Here is a 19,247-nt window from a genome sequence, read left to right as displayed (position 1 = left end):
CCTTTTGAAAATAATGATTTCTGTAAAATGTTTAGATTTACAAGTTTCATTTCATAGAAATGTACACATATGGAAGATAAACGCATTGAAATGAATACAGCTGGTAGGAGTAATACAGCAAGAATCAGGAAACACCCTGAGAGCTGCACACAGGCATCACTGTAGTCTTCTAGGAAATACAGGAAGAAGTTACAGAAGTGACATTAAAACTGACACAACTTTATAGAGAATAATCCAATTTTTGCAGATCTCAACCAGGCTAAAGGAGTAAGGGTGCAGTTAGCAATCAGTATATGTCATAAAGCATTTCTGGTAGTAGGGAACTCTGTTTTGTATGGTAGATATTGTTTTATTGCATTGATTTATTTCATTTAGTTAGCTCTCCTGCTAAAGAGAAATCACTTTGTACGTTGAAATACTTCAATAATATTTAAATATAGACCAGAATTCTGGCCTCACTGAATCCAATGGCAGATTCCCAAACTAGATTATAATAGGACAAATATATCATTTACAGATGGAAAATAAAATCCGTTCAGCCCTAAGCAAATTGAAAAGCTCCTCTGTTTTGTGCCTGACATTTTTATGGAGCTAGAAGATAAAAACCTGAGAAGGATAACAGTGAATCAGATCTATCTTGTGTGGCAGAGCAACAAGCGAAGCCCATGAGCTCTGGACTGCGTGTGAGGCTCAGGGCAGTGCAGGTGGGGCCTACTCTCCTCACTGCCTGGATCCCAACATAAGGGGCTCTCAGTGGGGTCCTGCAGGAGACCAGGGGTGCAGCAACTGCAGATTGCTCTACAGCTATTCCACATATGCTCTTTAAAGCAAAGGAGGGGAATTACCCAATTTACACCAATGGATGGAACATCAGCAAAATCAGTAATCATAACCAGAGTGAAACCTAGTGATCTGTGGTGTAGGCTTCTTAGGGAGGTGTTTGGAAATACCACTCCTCAGAAGTTATGTATAGCAGGTCTACGCATGGCATTCAGCATCACAGCTTTGGTAACTTGAGTTACCAGGCTGCTGGGGAACAGAAGGGCAGGAGTGTATCTGGGCGGGGAGAAGCAGCCTGGCTAAAACATCTCATTTCATAGTGAGAGCCATGAGTGGTCAACCTTTTGGTTTGTCTGGACTGCACTAAGTGAAGAGGAATTGTCTTGGGCCATATATATGTAGACTGCTCCGAAAGTGATGCTGCCTATTTATCTCCATGGAAACTACAACAGATACAAGGAGAAAAATAATATAATTTGATAGAGCAAATTCTCAGCTACAAAACACTGTTTTTCATCATAGTCACTACTGTTAGCTCTGCATTTTTGCCAGCAATGAACAAGAGCTGCATGTTGTGCTCATAAACATCTACACCAGAGGCTGTCACCACTGCTGAAACGTATCACTTGTTGCCTCACTGTGCTCACATCCACTGTTTGATCTCCATCAACATTCTGAAAATGTCAACGAATGTCAGTGGGTGCCATTTTTTCTGCACAGAGGAACTCAGTGACACCTTCATATGCACTTCCATACTGGCTGCCATTGCGTCAGACTGCCCTCTGCTGCCATCTGCCACACAGCAACAAAACATAATGGGATACTGGTGAGAAGGTTCAACCTCTTCTGCCATATCACCAACATCTGCCTCTGGCATTGTGGGTAAACATCAGAACACTGGAGGCATTGCTTTTGGAGCAGTCTCCATAAAGTATATAATATAGTTAATGTGCTTCATCCTTGAAAACAGTTGTTCACAAATATATGTACTGCCAAAAAGAGGTGATGTGAATTAGGTATGACTGCGAAGTGAGGGGTATTCCTCTTTGGTAAGAGAGGGATTATGGAAGTCTGGTAAAGAGATATGATCGCATATTTCAACACAGTTGAATGTCTGGAACTTGATACATTCCATTTGAAAATTCACAACTGAAAACAGAATCACAAATATACAAAAAAAATTGATTATCTTTTTTGGCCATCTTGAAACCTGCTCTCAAATGCAGCCTATGGGCAGCTGGTTGGGCATGCCTGTAAGTCAGCAGTCTTCTGCAGCATTCTGCCTTCTTACAATTTGCTCTCAGCATCAATGTGCAGCACGGGCATTCAGAGAGAACAAACTTTTGAGCACGTTGAGTGAAAAACATGGTACTAAAATAGCACTGGAGGTCACAGAAAAAGCAGTTTCTAAGCTAACCACACTGCCCTGTTGCAAAGGCTTTCAGATTTTTGTAGCACTGAACAAAATATCACTGGAGAGTGGGGTCTGTGGAGCTCATTGTGAGCAGCTTGGCAGTGCCGTGCAGTTTCTGGCAGCTGGACAAAATGCTTGGGGTTGGCAGGCCTCTTGCAAAACCATGGACGGAAAGGATATAAAATGAGCACTGTTTCTGGATTAACCAGAGATGGGCTGCACTGGCCGGTCACCGCACAGTGCAGGAAGGAGCAGGCTGAGCTCTCTCATTCACCACATCCGCTGCTTCTGTGGAGCCAGAAGGCGGCAATTAAAGGTTGCTACCAGGAAAACAGAAGGCCTACATGAATCTTCCAAAGTAGCTGATGTGACTGAAGACTTGTTAGGAAAATGCTTTTCATTTTATATACAGCTCAACAACAGAAGATTTTACTTTAATCTTCTCATTTCATAGTGCCTAGGGTAAAAAAAAAAAGTCTCAGCCGAGTAAAGTTTCAGTTTAAAAAGATTGTATGGCAGCTCCATTGGGTATTTAGGTCCAGTTAATTCCTTATAACGTGAGAAAATTTCTTGTGACATCTGGATTCCCATTTTCCTCCTCCAGGCACACTCAGTCTGTGCTCTCACCGTGAGAGTTCAGAGCAGGTTGAAATATCACCTGCAGGGACAATTTTTGTTGAAAAAATAAAAGTTTTTTTCTTTTTTTTAATGCCAGCCATTACCAGAACAGGCTGCCCAGGGAGGTCGTGGAGTCACTTTTCCTGGAGATGTTCAAGTACTGTGTGGATGTGGCACTGAGGGACATGGGCAGTGGGCATGGTGGAGTGGGCTGACAGTTGGACTTAATGATCTTAGAGGTAGGCCTTTTCCAGACTTAATGGTTCTACAAACCTACAATCAATTAATGGCAGCCCAGATCCTCATCTCAAGAACTCCAGTCTCTCTATTGTTTCTTTAATGAACATTAGAAGCAAGGTTTGGTTTTTCATTACTGAATAAAGCAGAACTCTATTAGGCTTTTGGATTGATCTGGTTTCTCAGTCTTGTTTGTTACGCTTTTTGACTGATGTGCTCAGGCTATCCTCATTGTGAGAAGAAAAAAGGAACAACATCACATGAACTTGTCATCAGGTTATTATTTGTCAACAAGACCAAACAAAGCCCTGCTCTCCTGGAGAAATCGAATTTCCCTACCAGCCAGGCTAAATACTTCCAGCCACTATCCTGCCACCTCCCAGCAGACCTGTTATCAGGTTCACAAAGGTTTCATCAGACTCCATCAAACTCTTTAACATACTCATGAGAGCATACTTATACATCCCATTCCCCAAACAATATTCAGTTTAAAAAAAATCTATCCAAAGCATCAGATGACACTTGGTGGTGTGTAGTGATAGGACAAGGAGTAATGGCCTAAAATTTGAACATAGGTAGTTCCATACTAACATGCGGAAGAATTTCTTTACAGTAAGAATGATGGAGCACTGGAACAGGCTGCCCAGGAAGGTTGTGCAGTCTCCTTCTTCGGAGATATTCAGGACCCGTCTGGATGCCTACCTGCGTGATCTATTGCAGGGTACCTGCTTTAGCAGGAGGACTTGATATCTCTTAAGGTTCCTTCCAATCCCTGTGATTCTATGATTTCCAAGTATTTGTCTTTAGTGAGCTCACAATGATGACCCAAAACAATTTTGTATGGTAAACTCTGAAGAGTAGTATTGAACACCTTTCTGGCTGAATTCAATCTGTAACAATACTTTGAAGAAAAAAAGGCCTCTGCTTGCTTTGCTCTGTACATCCCTGCTAATGAGCACAAGCATCAAGGAGAGCAGTGGCCATGCTACCTGCCCAACTGATTGCTGTTGCTAATGAACCACCCTGATTAAAAGCTGTTCTTGTCTCTCCGTTGTGGTGTTCTGAAGGAAGATCCTGTAGTAAATGAGATCATCAGCGAAATGATCATTAGTATGTGTAGATCGTTAAAACCTGCCTGAGAACTGCTATAATGGGGCTAGAGTTGAAAGTATTTTTAATTAATTTTGGGTCACATAGTCCTTGGGATGTGAAAGTGATCTGTCGCTATCCCCCCAAAATTATACATTGAAGAAAAGGGCAAGAGGGATGTCAGGACTGATTAGATAACGAACGGCAGGAGGTAATTAGCTGTTCAACTTCCAAGGAAGAGGTGGCAGAGAGCACTGTGAATGTGAGCATGCAGAAGGCACACAAACAGCCCATGGCCTGCCTCTGCTCAGGATCCCAAAGACCTGATGGTTGAGGGCATGTGAGTGCCATTTTGGGTGCCAGGTGCCTCCCTGGGGCTTGGATCACCCACCAGCCCCTTCCATTGACAAAAGAGACTAGGCAACAGAGGCAGCTAATGAGCTCCATAGGAGTGTAAGGAAGAGACATCCAAAGAGCTGAGACTAAGACTGACCTTACATTCCTCCATTTGGCCAACATAGTCCCACCTTTGCCTTATGGGTGGCATGTGATGAGTTGGTATGGGCTCCAGAAAAGCTCCTTCAGCATTATGTACGTCTGAGATCTGAGGGAAGTGTAATTAAAAGCACAGATTTTGACATATCTGAAGGAAACAGGTAATTGTATGTGCTGAGATAACCCCTGGGTTACAATGAAGGAATCTACTAGCCTGCATGAATGGTCAGCAGAGCGTTGTACTGAAGAATGAGAAAACAATGTGTGAGCCCCCTTGCCTTGAAGGAGACACCTTTATCCTGCAGTCCTTTACTCAGTAATCAATCAGTCCTTCCAGTTCTGCAGAACAGCAGGAATTTACTTGCCTTGCACTAATTATCTGGATATGTTAACACATTCCCTGCCACGACTTGATATTGCAGGAACCCTTTAAGACCTTCAGAACTGCATCTATGTACCAGATGTTAGGTTAATGAGGCCTTCAAGAAACCCAGCTAACAGAAAACACAAGATTAATGTTTAAGAGCATCAATTACTGATTTACTACTTTAACAAGTTGTTAATAAATCAGAAATTCCCAAGGCCTTTCTCTGTTGTTTTTTTTTGTTTGTTTTTTGTTTTTTTTTTTAACTCAAAGTTCCATCTTGGAAAAAAAAAAATAACAGTAGATAACAGTGGCCATTGAAGCAAACAACAGAACCTGGCATGGTGTTTCCTACTGCTTTCTAAAGTCATTGCTCTAAACACACTCTTCCCTACTGCACAACAAGGCTATTGCAACCATCACCTAGCATGCTATAACTGCATGTTGGGGCTGTATGGGCAGCACCAGCTGGTTGTCCAAGGGAAGAACTGGGGGGGCAGGATTTGACTCTAAGCCACAAAAAAAAAGAAAAAAAATAGGACTAATTTTTCCATTCTACTTTAGTGATGCTACGGCTTTTGACTGGTACTGAGCAGCATGGAGCCACACAGGCACCCACCAGTATGTGCAAACCAAAAGACAATTTATCTGGAGGGGGTGCCAGCAGGTAAGCAGAAAGCCTGACCCAGACAAGACTGTGGATAGGATAGCACTGTTAAGATGTTCTCTGGACATGCATCAGGTCTCGATGTCTTCCTTGTATGAGAGGCCCAAAACTAATACAGCACTTGAGGTGATGCCTCAAACAGTTCTACCCTGCAGTTCCATTAAAATGCAGTCCTCCATTTCCATTTCCCAAGTTATTGTTTAGCCTGCGCCTGTCCCATACTTGGTTCAGGGGCCACCTCACCACACACTATGAGAGGTCAGTGAGGTGAGAGCTGCAGACCTAAGCTCACGCCTGCACCTCAACTACAGTTGTACATCTTCAAAAGTTTCCAAAACAAGGCTCTGAGACAGCACGCCAGTCCAGCATGGTAGAGAGCTTTGCAGACCGGCTAGCCTACAGGATAAAAGAGATTTCTGCCCACTGGCAACTGAGCAGAGCTTGCTGGCTGCAGTTGCAGCACTTTACAGAGGCAGCACTGAAGGTGCCTTGCAAATGTGTGAAAAGGCACTGGCAAGGCAATATACACTGTGATAGCTCCTGTTGGCTTTGTCTTCCTCCCCCATCGCCTATTAAAGGATTTCTCCAGGCTGATCCCACCATTCAGAGGTGGAGCAAGAGCCTTCAAGAAAAAGGCAAAAAAAACCCTCAGTCATTTAACAACAAATTAAGACCAAAAACAATCAGCAAGGTCAAGACTTAATGCCTTGGATTATGTGTCACTTCCATTTAAAATCATAGAATTATAGAATCATTAATGCTGGAAAATACCTCTAAGATCATCTCGTTCAACTGTCAGCCCATTTCTGTGACCACTCTAAACCACATCCCTCAGTGCCACATCCACACGGCTCTTGAACACCTTTGAGGATGGTGACTCCACCACCTTCCTGGGCAGCCTGTGCCACTGCCTTACTGCTCTTTCTGAGAGGAAATTTTTCCTAACATCCAACATGAAGCCAACTTACAGCCCTTCTCTCTCAGCCTTGCCTTGGCTCTTTGCAAGCCCACACAGCACGGCAGCTGATTAAAACAGCATTTTGAGAGGCAAAAAGGGTCAAAGGACACTTTAAAAGCCAAGCTCAGACTCCCTTACCGGTGACGCTGTACCTTTTGCATAAGGTAGAACACGTGGGGTCATGTGGTTACTCCAAAGCCAGCATCTCAGGATGAGGTTAATGAAATGAAGCTACAATCCAAATTCCTGAACAACACAGCACCTGAACTGTCATGGTGAATCCCACATGAACATCAGGGTTTCCCATACGGGGTGAAGTTTCAGGCAACTAAACACGTGCTTTACATATCAATTTTGTAGATATTTCTAGATATTTATCCATCTTATAGATAACTAAGATCTGCAGCAGGCAGGCAACCACTCACTCATGGCCTCCAAAATAGATAACATGAGGACAGCACCCCAACCATAACCTGACAGTCCATATTCATCCTGTTGACTGACATGATTGCAAATCCTTCTGTGGCATTTGAGTGTTTAGCACAGAAGTGAGCTTACATAGCTCTTCTTTACAACACAGAAATGCTATTCCCTGTTTAAGGGGCAGAAGTATGGGATACAGAGATGACAACGACCAGGAAAGATCACAAAAATTCTGCCTTCCCTGCACCAAGTTACCTGCCTCAGTTTGGGAAGGAGCATGAAGATGCCAAAAATCCTCCCATTGCATCTGAGATGCCTTGTAGATAGCTCATATTTTATAAGCTCACAAGCGCTTAACTTCCCAGCAGAGAAGAACCATTAACTTCCCAGGGAACATCTCATCAGCTTCAGTTCATGCACACAGTTTTTATGAGACTTTGGGAGGTATGTTCATCCAGAACAGCAGCACTGCCACCAAGTGCTGAATCTGATCACACCAGCTGGTCTACTCAGACCAAGAAGTTTCTATCCCTTGTGCAAGAGCAGCAATGTCGTGACAGGCCAGGAGAATGCAAACCAGCTCATCTACAGTGTTCTCCAAACTATTCCATTGGATACACCACAATAAAGGTTATTTCCTTTTGAACACGTGAGAACAAAACTTGAGTTGTTTCTTTTTTTAATTAAGACTTCTAATTGTTTTTCTTTCAGTGGTGTTTTTCTCTGTTTATCACTGCAGGGATTTTTATTTTCCATTTTCTTTCCCATTCCCAGTACCCTCATTGACCTGCCTATACAAAGCAGAGTGGGGGAGGGTCTCACTGTTGATACTGCCATGAATGCCAGGACTCCTGCAGAGAGCCTTTCTGCTGAGAGCTGAATCCACAGCCAAACCTCCAGGGATGGAGTCTCTTTTGCTTCCCTCGACAGACCACTCCAAGACTTGACCATCCACTCTATACAGAATTTCTTCCTGATACTCAGTGTAAGCCTCCCTCAGTACAACTTCAGGCCATTACTACTTGTCTTATCACCATTACCTGAGTAAAGAGGCTGGCTCCTCCTGACTGCAGCCTCCTTTCAGGTGGTTGTAGAAGTGATGAGAAGCCTTATCTTCTCCAGATTACACCACCCCAGTTTCCCCAGCTCCTCATAAGCTGTTTTCTACTCCCAATCAGCCAAAATCTCCAGAATTACTCAACCCTGGAGAACAATGTTGGTGACCTCCAAAAGCGGGCTGTGGATTATTATGCTGTGTTTGCTCTTACGACGAGGGCAACAGTTCCTCTGCAGCAGCAACTTAGCCAAACGTGGTTTAAACATTAATCACAACTCTTAACGTTGCCAGCTTTAGTTGTTGCAGGCACTCGGCCTGCCTGCTGGATCAGCAGAAAGTTCACAAGCCAGCTGTGGGGGCAGTTCTGCCTCACGACACTCAGGCCCAGTATATACTGCCCTCAGGGCTTACTTGTCATGACAGGCCGGACACCTGGTGCTGGTGAAGGGGCTTTTGTCATCCTGCCTGACTTCTCTGCAGTTACGGTGCTCCCAATGGCATGAGACTGCACAAGGAGAAATGGCTTCAAACTAATGGAGGGGACATTTAGAGGAAGAAGTTTTTTATAATAAGGGTGGTGAAGCACTGGTTGCCCAGAGAGGTGGTGGATGCCTGGTTCCTGGAGACATCCAAGCTCAGGTTGGACAGGGCTCTGAGCAACCTGATGTAGCTGTAGATGTCCTTGTTCATGGCAGGGGAGTTGGACAAGATGACCTGTAAAAGTCCTCTCCAACTCAAACCATTCTATGATTCTATCAGATTTGATTGCCTTCATCTTAGAATCGTAGAATCACAAGGTTGGAAAAGACCTATAAGATCATCTAGTCCAACTGTCTTCTCATTACCACTGCTACCACATGCTACTAAACCATATCTCGCAGCTCCTCATCCAGATGCCTCTTGAACACTTCCAGGGATGCTGACTCAACGACCTCTCTGGGCAGGCCATTCCAGTGCCCAACCACTCCAATGCTCCTCCCTGGTTCCCTGCCTGTTTTCTGGAGTCAAGAGGTGGCAATGGGAATTGTTCTTCCCTCCCCTCCAGGCTCCCAGTCCTCAGATGTTGTCAGCCGAAGGATGCAGCCATGCTGCTCCAACACATCTCTTCTGAAGACGTGCTGAGAGGCCACTGCCATAAGTCGCACCCACGCTGGAGTGTGGGCTGGGAGAAAGAGAGTTGCCACTCTACTGTCAGGCAGAGGTGACAACAGCTCCTGCAAGGCAAAAGGCAAACCGGTCAGCAGTAATTCTCAGCTGAACAGGTACTGGGCTCAGCTCTGGGTAACACAAGGGAGGTATCTGTGAGAGTGGGGGGAAATGCCAGCACATGGGTCCCACCATCCTGAACTCCAGTAAAGCTGGGTGCTCCCAGTTAAACGGAGAAAGGGAAACATCACCAAGGAAAAAAGAAAACATTTAGGAAAGGAAATTTATTTTATTGAAAAAAAAAAATTACATTTCACTTGTACACCATGAAAATATTCAGTTATTTTCAAAAGAAGAGGTTAAGACTTCCACAAGAAAACCACATTCTTTATTACAGCATTACTCTACGAGATGAGGCTCTGGTGGTGTCTGCACTGGGCATTTTTCACTAAACAGTAACGCAGGACTAAATGTGCTTTGGGCAAAAACCCTAAATATTGCCCTCTTCCAGATGCTAGTCCTTCTTGAAGACATGACACTTACTTGGCCAACATTTCATGATTTCTGAATTAGACACAACAGTTCTCTACTCATGTAGATCTTACAGAAATTCACAGCTATCCTTCTCCCACACTTTTAACAATCTTGATTCACATGTCCCATTCACCCAGCTAAAAGTTAAAGTGGCATACACAGTGTCACACCCAATCTTCTGGTAAGAAAACAAGACTGAAAGGGCTATGTGACACTAATAATCCCAATCACTGACAATGAATTATAGCATCAACATCTGAGATTGAATTTTCCAGGATTTCCCTGTGCCACTACATCTCTAGCAACAAATCCTATGGCTTCCTTCCCTCGCAAGGCATGTATTCACAGTGGCTGTCAGCACAGGAATACATGTGCTTTGCAGAAGCACCGTTGTGAGTGGTATCCCAGTGCCATTTACTAAATGGCAAGCACCATGCTGTGCTCCCAGTCACCTGCGATGGGCTGCATTGCATCACTTGGCAAGGCATCTTCTGAAAACTCCTTATGAACCAGAGACATTTGGCATCTTAAAATTTAAAAATCTGCAAGCAAAAATAAATAGCAATGCTACATATTCCCAGTTAACTTATCTTACTAATTGATTTGACTACTTAGAGGGGAAGGGAAGGAAAAGAGCCAGACATGACCAAACCTAACATCATGCAAGTGGCTGTGAAAGCAGACTTTAAATTTTCTCCACCTGGATGTTACTGCTATGTTTCCTAGGTGGATAACTGCCTTATTATATGCTGTTTTCTACTTTGCTAGGTAAAAGCATCATATAGACTACATGAACAGTCACAGTAACTCTTGTTAGTACTGTAATGTTTTTGCTGGATTTGCAGCTAGATAGAACACCAAACTTGGATTCCTACATACGTAGCTCTTCTTTCAAGTACTTAGCTGAGCAGGATTATTTTCATTAATGCTAACAGTGCAGCTCTGCAATTAGACTCTGCTTGTCCAGCTTCTAACTGCCAGGAAAAGCAGCAAACCTAATCTCTTGCCCAGTCACATCTTCCCAACCCTATCCTTGTATTATCACACTCATCTGTTCTCTGGAAGAATGTTCAGGGAGCTAAAGGAGCTGAAAACTTCAGGGTTTTTGGACGGATGAGTTCCCACTGGTTTAGTTCCCCCACTGCACTCACTGCAGGGTCAGGCAAGGACCAGGGACAGCACAAGTGATAGACAAGGAAGATTAGGATGTGTTTTTATGGTGTAGTTGAGCTGGGTAAGAGAAATCTACCATATCAGCTGATAATTCTGTACTTTTCTTTTTTAGAGCACAAGAAACTTGCCTAAATCACCCAAACGACTCACTCGTGGTGTCTCTTTCTCTCCAGGAAATGCAGAGGAAGACTAGGGAAACCTCATGGCAAAACACGGTTCTTAAAAGGGAGAGAATGAGCATCCTGCTCCACACACCAGAGCAAGGACAGCAGCATGCTGCTTATCGTATGCTTTAACTTCAAAGTGAATAGAGTTGTGCTATATCAAAGTTTTGGTACTGCATTTAGGAAAGGATAAGCTCACAGTGCCTTCATCACTCACTCAACTCAGGGCCACTCCTCTGTGTCTCCCCAGGGGAGGAAATCACAGCACAGTCAACCATGTGAAACATGGCTGCTCCCTTCCCGAGTCTCTCCCCCAGCAATAATTATTCACCTAAGTCATATAGTTTTTGCTAATTCAGCAAAGAAGAAGCAATACTTCTAACGCAGCCAGAACTTGGAAAATCATGACAGAAAAAACTGACAAATTCTCCCCTACTTTTTTGCAGGAGTGATTTATTGAGGAATGTGGTAAGGATACTGTCTTGTTTCTCAAAAAGGAAACATTTTGAATAATGCTTTGTCTCTCCTTATCATCCTTATTGTGGTAGGAGCACAGCATGCAGCAGAGGGCCTTGCTCTGAAAAATGATTTATGCCACAGACCCTTTCAGACTTCCTATAAAATCTCCAAATGACCAAACAACAAGAGAAAATAAAGAGAAAAGAAATCAGGATTGAAAAGCTTGAGCCCATCTCCCAGCCATAAGAAAAAATAAGACTACAGTGAGATTAAAAAAAAAAAAAAATCACTTTCTTGTTTTCAAACATGCCAACAGCTTGCACTGTGCCTGAATGGGATTTTGTTGGTAACTCAACTCTTCTGAAAGCCAATGTATGTATTGAATTTAAATTCAGATCACTCTCTTTAAATTCTTTACAGTGCCACAACTGACAGACTGAAGGAAAGAAAAGAAACAACATTTTCTCCCACTTAGCCCACTCATCTCTCTGTTGCATTCATTCAGTGCAAACAATGAAGTTAGCTTGGCCAGTGAGTGACAATCCAGTCTCTAGGCTTGTTTGCTTTTTAAGGACCAGTGAGATCCCCCAGTCCTGTCACATTAAATAAATAAATCCCTCACCTATCTTTATTCTGCCCCAGATGTATTTGGTATTTATTCCATTGCAAAATCTAAATTCTAGGTCACCACTTACCTGATTTTGTCATGGATAAGGTAGCAATATTTAGGGTTTTCTTTTTATACAATAGTATCTACCATCCTATTGCCTCTCTCTACAATCAAGCATACAAGCCTTACTGCAGAAAGAATATAACTCATAACCAACAACCAGAAAACACACAAACACTACAAAAGCCTACAATTTCATGAGAAATTAAATCATTTGCAATTACACAGAACATCGTTGCTTTTCTGGCATAAAATTCATTGAGTTACTACATACGTCTCAAAGACAATCATTGAGATGTGTAAACATAGAACAGGTCCACCTAATCAGTACAAAGCACCACACAAACTTGAAGTACATAGAAAGTTTGCTCATAAATATTTATTTGTTTAACAATTCAGCACTAAAAAAATATTACTTAAAAAGGCATCTTTTATTTAAGTTATTTTAGTTTGTCCAGGGCTGGTGGGGTTGTACTGTCCCTACTTTATTACAGCCACCTGACTCTATTTCCATATCATCTTACTTTTCATGAAGAAAAGCCTAAGTGTGGCTGGGACCCAAAGCTTTGTCACAGTCTATAAAAATATAATTCTTTAAGACTTTCTACGTACACCCTGAAGGCCTGCACAGCCAGCCCCCAAATTTTGTTTCCCACCCCCACCACATTGCAAATAAAGCCTCAACATACACACACGCACACATACACACAGAATACATGTATTACACTCTTCTACACACTGATTTTTCTAAATAGCAATGCAACCACAAGGGCAATAGGTAATGAATACACATGATTTCAGTGGTAACATATGGCTCAGCCTTCTCATATTGCTGGTATTCTCTGTGTTAATTATGTGCTGCCTTATTCACTACTCTGCAAAAGGTGTATTTATTACTTTTATGTGCATTGTCGAGGCACTAACTCGGGAATGCTAATTTAGGAACATACTTGGGAGCATCCCATTTGCCTCGAGATCTGCTGTTGCTGGAGCAGCAAGCACCACACGGTCGACTGGTGGTGTCGGGACTGTCATCTGGTACTGGTGAAGCTGACAGGAGCATTCCTAGGCTGCTGAAAACTAAGCCACATCCTTTTTTTTCCTGGAAAATGAGAAAACTAGCTTGGGTTTTCCTAAAAAAGATGTATACAGCTACCTAGCATCCTGCACTCAGCACCCTTCCTGGCAGTTTAGGGATCACTCCAAGATTCTGATTGAACCTTGTAGATTTAACTTCAGTCTGCTCCTACATACAGACATAAATTCCATTCTACTCACTTCTTTGAAAAAATAGAGCTGTTTTCAGGCTTGTGATTGATCATGTCAAAGCTTACTTTCCATGGTTTACATGTGTTTAATTGATATGTTTAGAATGCCAGCAGGCTACAAAACTGCTCAGCAGCAGGCTTTCAATCATCAAAAGCACATCTTTCAAAAAGGACAGCTATTCTCCAAGTAATTTCTCTTGGGACTCTAATAGTTGAATGTCTAATCAAGGATGAATTGCGATATAAAAAAGAATGGGTTGTTTTTCTTCAGTTTATGGAGAAATGCTTTGGATTCAGTGACTAAAATCTGTAACATTCATGTCTCAACTTCTAGTGGGCAGAGTTAGTCAGAGAAGTGGCTGTCTGTGATATAAGCCTAACTTCTCCAGTCAGCATAAGAATCTTCTCCAATAAGCAGTGCTCTCCATAAATTGGATACCTGCTCTCCTCCTCCTGCAAACTGCCACAGCATACACAATGTAGAGTGCTGACAGAAGCACTTGTTCTGACGTGCAGAAATAGTTGTTTCCAACTGCATAGTCTCATATGCTATGCAGAAAGATAAAAATTACTCTGTGTGAAGAGGTGTTCTGCTAAGTGCTGCACAAGAAACAGACCTGAAAATGAACTGTGATGCTTACTTCAAGCCTCTTTTCTCACCTTTGCAGCAATAAGGAGCACATCATGGGGAGGTCCTGCATATACACGTACAAGGCATATAAGAGCAGTGGTGCAGGTATCAGCAATTGTCTTCCCATGAAACTTCTCAGGAGAAAATCTAAGAAGACAAGGATGTTATTCTCCTCTAGAGACCTATTTCCTTGCAACGAGATGACTGTGGAGCACAAAGGTACCTTCTTTCATTAACTATCCATCCTTTATACCAGGATATATCTAGTTAAACCTTTAATTACATCCACTTATTCAGCAAGACTATCAAACTCTTCTTGATTTGTTTAATTCTGAAATGATTAACATATTAAAAATAGGATCTAACAATTTGTGTGTACAGTATATTAAATGTAGATGCTTTTATTACAATCTTCCTTGCCACATAGTTTAAAATTAAATATATCAGTACAATCACCAGAACAATCTCAGACAACGAAAGAATGCCATCCAATCAAGATACAGTAAGATACTCAAAAAGGCAGTACGAGTAGCTGGAAACCTTGGTCCTCCGATTATTTTGTACAGCACATTGATCAGAGATTTTCCAGTATAAATTAGCAAACAAACATTAAAAGTTAACAATTTCATACCGTAGATTCTTTAAATGTTTATATTGAGTGTGAACAGTATTGATTCTAGCACAATGTCTTTATGCATGTGTCTCTCAAAGAGGTAAAAGGGAAATTTAGGTATGCAGTAATCTATATCCAGGCCCAGAAACAAGTAGAACATTTGTAAACAAGTTTTGGTCTTTCCGTACAATGGCTTCATAAATGAGTGCAGTAATCAAAATGGCTGAGCACATACACTGAACAAATCAACCCAGAAAAAAGGATCCAACACAAATAATTTCCAAGTAAGTGAAGAATGGCAGGGAAGTCAATCGAACTCAAACACAAACTGCTCACCATTCCCATGAGGACATGCCCTTCAGTATTAGATGTGTACCTCCCACTAACTTCACATGTACACGTGCCCTCCACACGGACACTGGGGAGTATGCACAGCACTGAAGCTGGCATTCCCCAACCAGTCTCAAGGCTGAGCATGGGCCACGGACTAGTGGGCTACAGCCACCTTTTGTGCTGTTAGGGCAGTCACGAAAGACTTCTCATTAGTTATAGATCCACTTTCTGTGCTAAGGTGCTTTTTCTTTCGTAATCGTTTGGGACCTAACCTGCTTTAGGCTAACCTTTTTGTTTTACCTAGGCAACTGCAAGTGCATCAGACAACTCTGATGAGTTTTCTCCAAGTTCATAAGTAGTGGGCAGCTGTCTAATGCTGAGATACTTTCAAGAAGCACCAGACAGTAAGAATGTGGCTTTTTTTTTTTTTTTTTTTAACAGATATTATCCATGGATAATATGAGAGGCAGGAATGCACTGAGACTTTGAATTTTGTTCTGCAGATATCATGGAAAAGTGCTCTATAGCCCTGAATCAATAAAGATGCATCTAAGTACTACATATGTATACCTTGACATTCAAAAGTACCTGTTTGCCTGCTGTAACTTCAAAATGTCAGCTACAGAATATATTTACAGATGATTGTTGATGTTTGTTCCAGGCAAGAGATGTTAAGCACAATTATTCCCAGAATACATAAACACAAACTAATTTAGATCAGGGCAGTGGGAGTTTAAAAGAGGTACCACATGAGCAGCTCCCAAGGACTCAAGCAGAAGCAGCCAACTGATACAGAGCCCACCTAATACAAAACATGGACTGCTGCAAGTTGAGCTCATTAGTAACATTACCTTTTTCTTTTTTTTTTTTCCCCCCTGAAGTTACCCTTACTGTGTCCATCCCTTGAACAGCATGGCTATGCCACTTCAAGAAAGGTGTGGATTACTGGAGCGACTCTCCTTTCTTTGAAGCAGTAGGTGGAGATCACATCTGATGGGTATAAGCTGCTCCGGAAAACACCTCACTTTCTCTTTTATGGTAAGATCAAGGTTGATTGTGGTTAACACATAAAACCTTCTTTGTAAGGTACCTTTATATTTCCTAAATTCCAAGCTCATTTCAATGAAATAAAGATCTGCCTTTCTCTCAATTCCCCTCTGAAAGCCTACTTCTTTAGTGCCAAAAACAATTGTGCTGTCTCACCCTTTCTAGAAGGGCTTTTCTGTAGTACAGCCTTAGAACAGGTAGGGTTTCTTTGACAGCAAATTTTGACAGTGCATAGCTAACACTGCTTAAAAAGAAAAAAAAAAAAAAGAAAGGAAAAAAAAGGTCAATTTGGAGCTTTTCTCTACTGCTAATCCCCTAATGTGAAGAGCTTCAGAATCTCAATACTTGTATATCTTTCGAGGATGGTGACTCCACAACCTCTCTGGGAAACTTGCTTCAGTGTTCACTCACATTCATAGTCCTTTTTTCTTTTTCTTTTTTTTTCTTTCTTTCTTTTCATTTTTAATGTTTCAGCAGAATCTCCTGTATTTTGATTTATGCCCATCTTCCTCTCATCTTCCCACCAGACACCGAGTAGTGCATGGCTCTCTCTTTTTCACTCCTTCCCATCAGATTTACACACGCTGGTAAGACAGTTCATGTCTTTTTACATGCTGGACATCTGCCATGAATTCATCTCTGTTACTGACTGCTAATTTTAGTGACTGTTCACATCACCAGTATTATTATTCATAGAAAGCTATTTCATGGCAGAGGTTACTATAAACCGTGGCAGCAGAGTCACATTTTGTAGTCCATTTCTGTGTGTTTTTTTTTTCTTAAAATTCGAATCTCTTTTCTTTTTAAATGATTAATGTCAAACGTATGAGAGAAAATAGCAGTATTAGTTGTGGAGAGTAAAAACCTGGATTTTGCCTCTTACATACACTGCAAAGTGTGTTCACCTCTTAAATTTCATTTTCTTTAGAGGTACTGAAAATGAGGGATTTCAGAAGTACATTAATTATGAAATCTTACTCTAAAAATAAAAATCTCTTGAATTAAAAGTAACTTTAAGAATAAATTACTCCTCTTCTAAGTGAAACCAATCAACTTTTACAACGACAGAATATCCACAAAATGGTGGGGTAAATGAAGTCTGCAGTGGCAAAAGCAATCTCCAAACCAGCTCTGCTGGGGACTCCCACATTATTAAGTGACAATTAAGCAGGTGTGATGAGGAATGGGCAGGAAAAGTATCTGGCAGACATCCAACAGTGAACTTCACATCATCAAGAAAGGCCCAGAGCTGCCCCTTCCCCTAATGCAAATTTGCTTGTTGAAGAAATCTGCTTCAAGCAGAAGTGAAATTTTTATCTGCCTGTGACATCTAAGGAAAAAATATCAACTGAATTTGGATCTAAAAACACTAGATCTCCCCTTGGGAGAAGTGAGAACTTCAGTCCCATACAGAAATCAACAGGAATTATGAGCGTTCAGTATTGTCAGCCTATCTCCCTACTGGCGTAATAATATGTGGCTGTGATATCCTAGACACTGAAATTAGTAAAAATTCCATTTTGAAGGCTAATGAAGCTGAATTTCATGAAATGAAATGAAAAATATTCAAGAGATAAATAAGAACATATTTCTGTGATATCAGAGTAAGTTACAGAGAATTACATTATAAACAAATTTTGTATGTTGTCGTGAATTTGGTAAACATTTGCAATTTCCTAAGCCACATGTATTGTTGTTACCACATTGCTTCATTGATAAACTGCCAGTCGTGCTCACTATTGCTAAGTGGAAGCGTTCTACACAGTGTAAATACATCCATGAAGAAAAAACGATTGCTGTCAGCCTTCAGAGTAGGAGCTGCTTTCTCTTTTGTCCTTAAATAACATTTGTCCTTAGTTAAAAAAAAAAAAAAAAACGTCAAACCTGGCCTCAGAGGTAAATCTACAAACTTGTAGTCAGTGCTACTGAATGAATATATTCTCTTATTAATGAAAGTATTTCTGGAGCAGAGTTTTGGAAGAAAAACTTGAGGGCACCTGTGGACATTAGAAATTAGCAGCCAGTACCTGCGAAAACCGAAAATGTGCAGCTGTTCATAAGACAAGAAACGGGAGCAGTTATCAATAACATTAATGACAGACACCTCAAGGTCACTTCAGAGTACTTAAATGCCAAACATCTGCAAAGTACCTCTACACACATCCAGAGCTGTGTGTGTAGTTTAACCCTGCTTAGTTTCGTAGCAGCTGAGATACTGAATACCAGAGTAGGTAACCATATCTCTCCAGGAAAAGGGAGCTTGTAGCAAGCTCCATTGGCACTAGATGCCATCTTGAAATATATTCTCCGGTCAGTCAAGCATTCCATTAGCAAATTCACATCTGAAGTCTTTGGCAAGGCAGGAACATTGTACTCTCTTGCCCTGGGAAATTACACACATAAAGTGAACTTGACAGCCATTTTGATACCTGGTAATGTGCTTTAATGCATACTGACTCTGTTTTGTTTTTAAAACCGAGCAAGGCCAGCACATATGTTTGAGAGTGGATATCTGCCTATGCTGGGCACTATTTCATGAAAGTCAGGTTTCTGTCACAGATCTAAGGCAAATATTACAATTTACAGGAAAAAAATGAGGACATCAATACATTGTGCGTTGCTGGAGACATACAGCCTTTATAACACAGTAGCTTTCACTATGATTTCTGGGTTCTCTATGTCCTTTTTGCTTTGGACCATTCTCAGTTCCAGATTGGCTGAGTTTGGTTTGTTTCCTTCTCCAGCTTGTGCTAAAAAGATGACATCAGAAGGTCAATAAAAACAGCAGTTTAAAAGTAAACAAGTTGCAATGTCTGATACCCCATTATATTTTTTCTCTCTCCTCCCACTTCCCTTGCTAAAGGTTTCTGAAATAGAAGATGCAGATCAGCACTGTATTTTCTCAGCACCTCAGCTCTGCAGCACCTCTCTCCAGAAAAGAACACAGCTCTGCTGCCAATTAGAAAGACACAAAGACATGCTTTGGGAACCCACTGTTCCCATCTGGATCTCCTTAAAAGTTGATAGACATGGGAACTCAAAGGTAAAAGAAGCTGAAAAAGTGATTCTTCACATGGCCAATACAGCAAACAGACTGATTATTACTG

At 41.6% G+C, this 19,247-nt stretch overlaps 1 protein-coding gene across 1 annotated transcript in view; it reads right to left on the bottom strand.

Annotated features, from left to right (window-relative positions):
• Positions 1–9,517: 9,517 nt before the first annotated feature.
• Positions 9,518–19,247, bottom strand: part of PDXK (pyridoxal kinase) — a 47,587-nt gene continuing 37,857 nt past the window's right edge. Inside the window, exon 11 of the mRNA XM_085209287.1 lies at positions 9,518–18,890. Coding sequence (XP_085065413.1) covers positions 18,778–18,890 — 113 coding nt within the window. The 3' untranslated portion in view covers positions 9,518–18,777. The remainder of the gene's footprint in view (positions 18,891–19,247) is intronic.

This window comes from Meleagris gallopavo, chromosome 1, assembly GCF_905368555.1.
Source record: "Meleagris gallopavo chromosome 1, MGAL_WU_HG_1.1, whole genome shotgun sequence".
In the NCBI taxonomy this organism is placed as follows: domain Eukaryota; kingdom Metazoa; phylum Chordata; class Aves; order Galliformes; family Phasianidae; genus Meleagris; species Meleagris gallopavo.
This window is presented reverse-complemented; position numbering and strand designations above follow the sequence as displayed.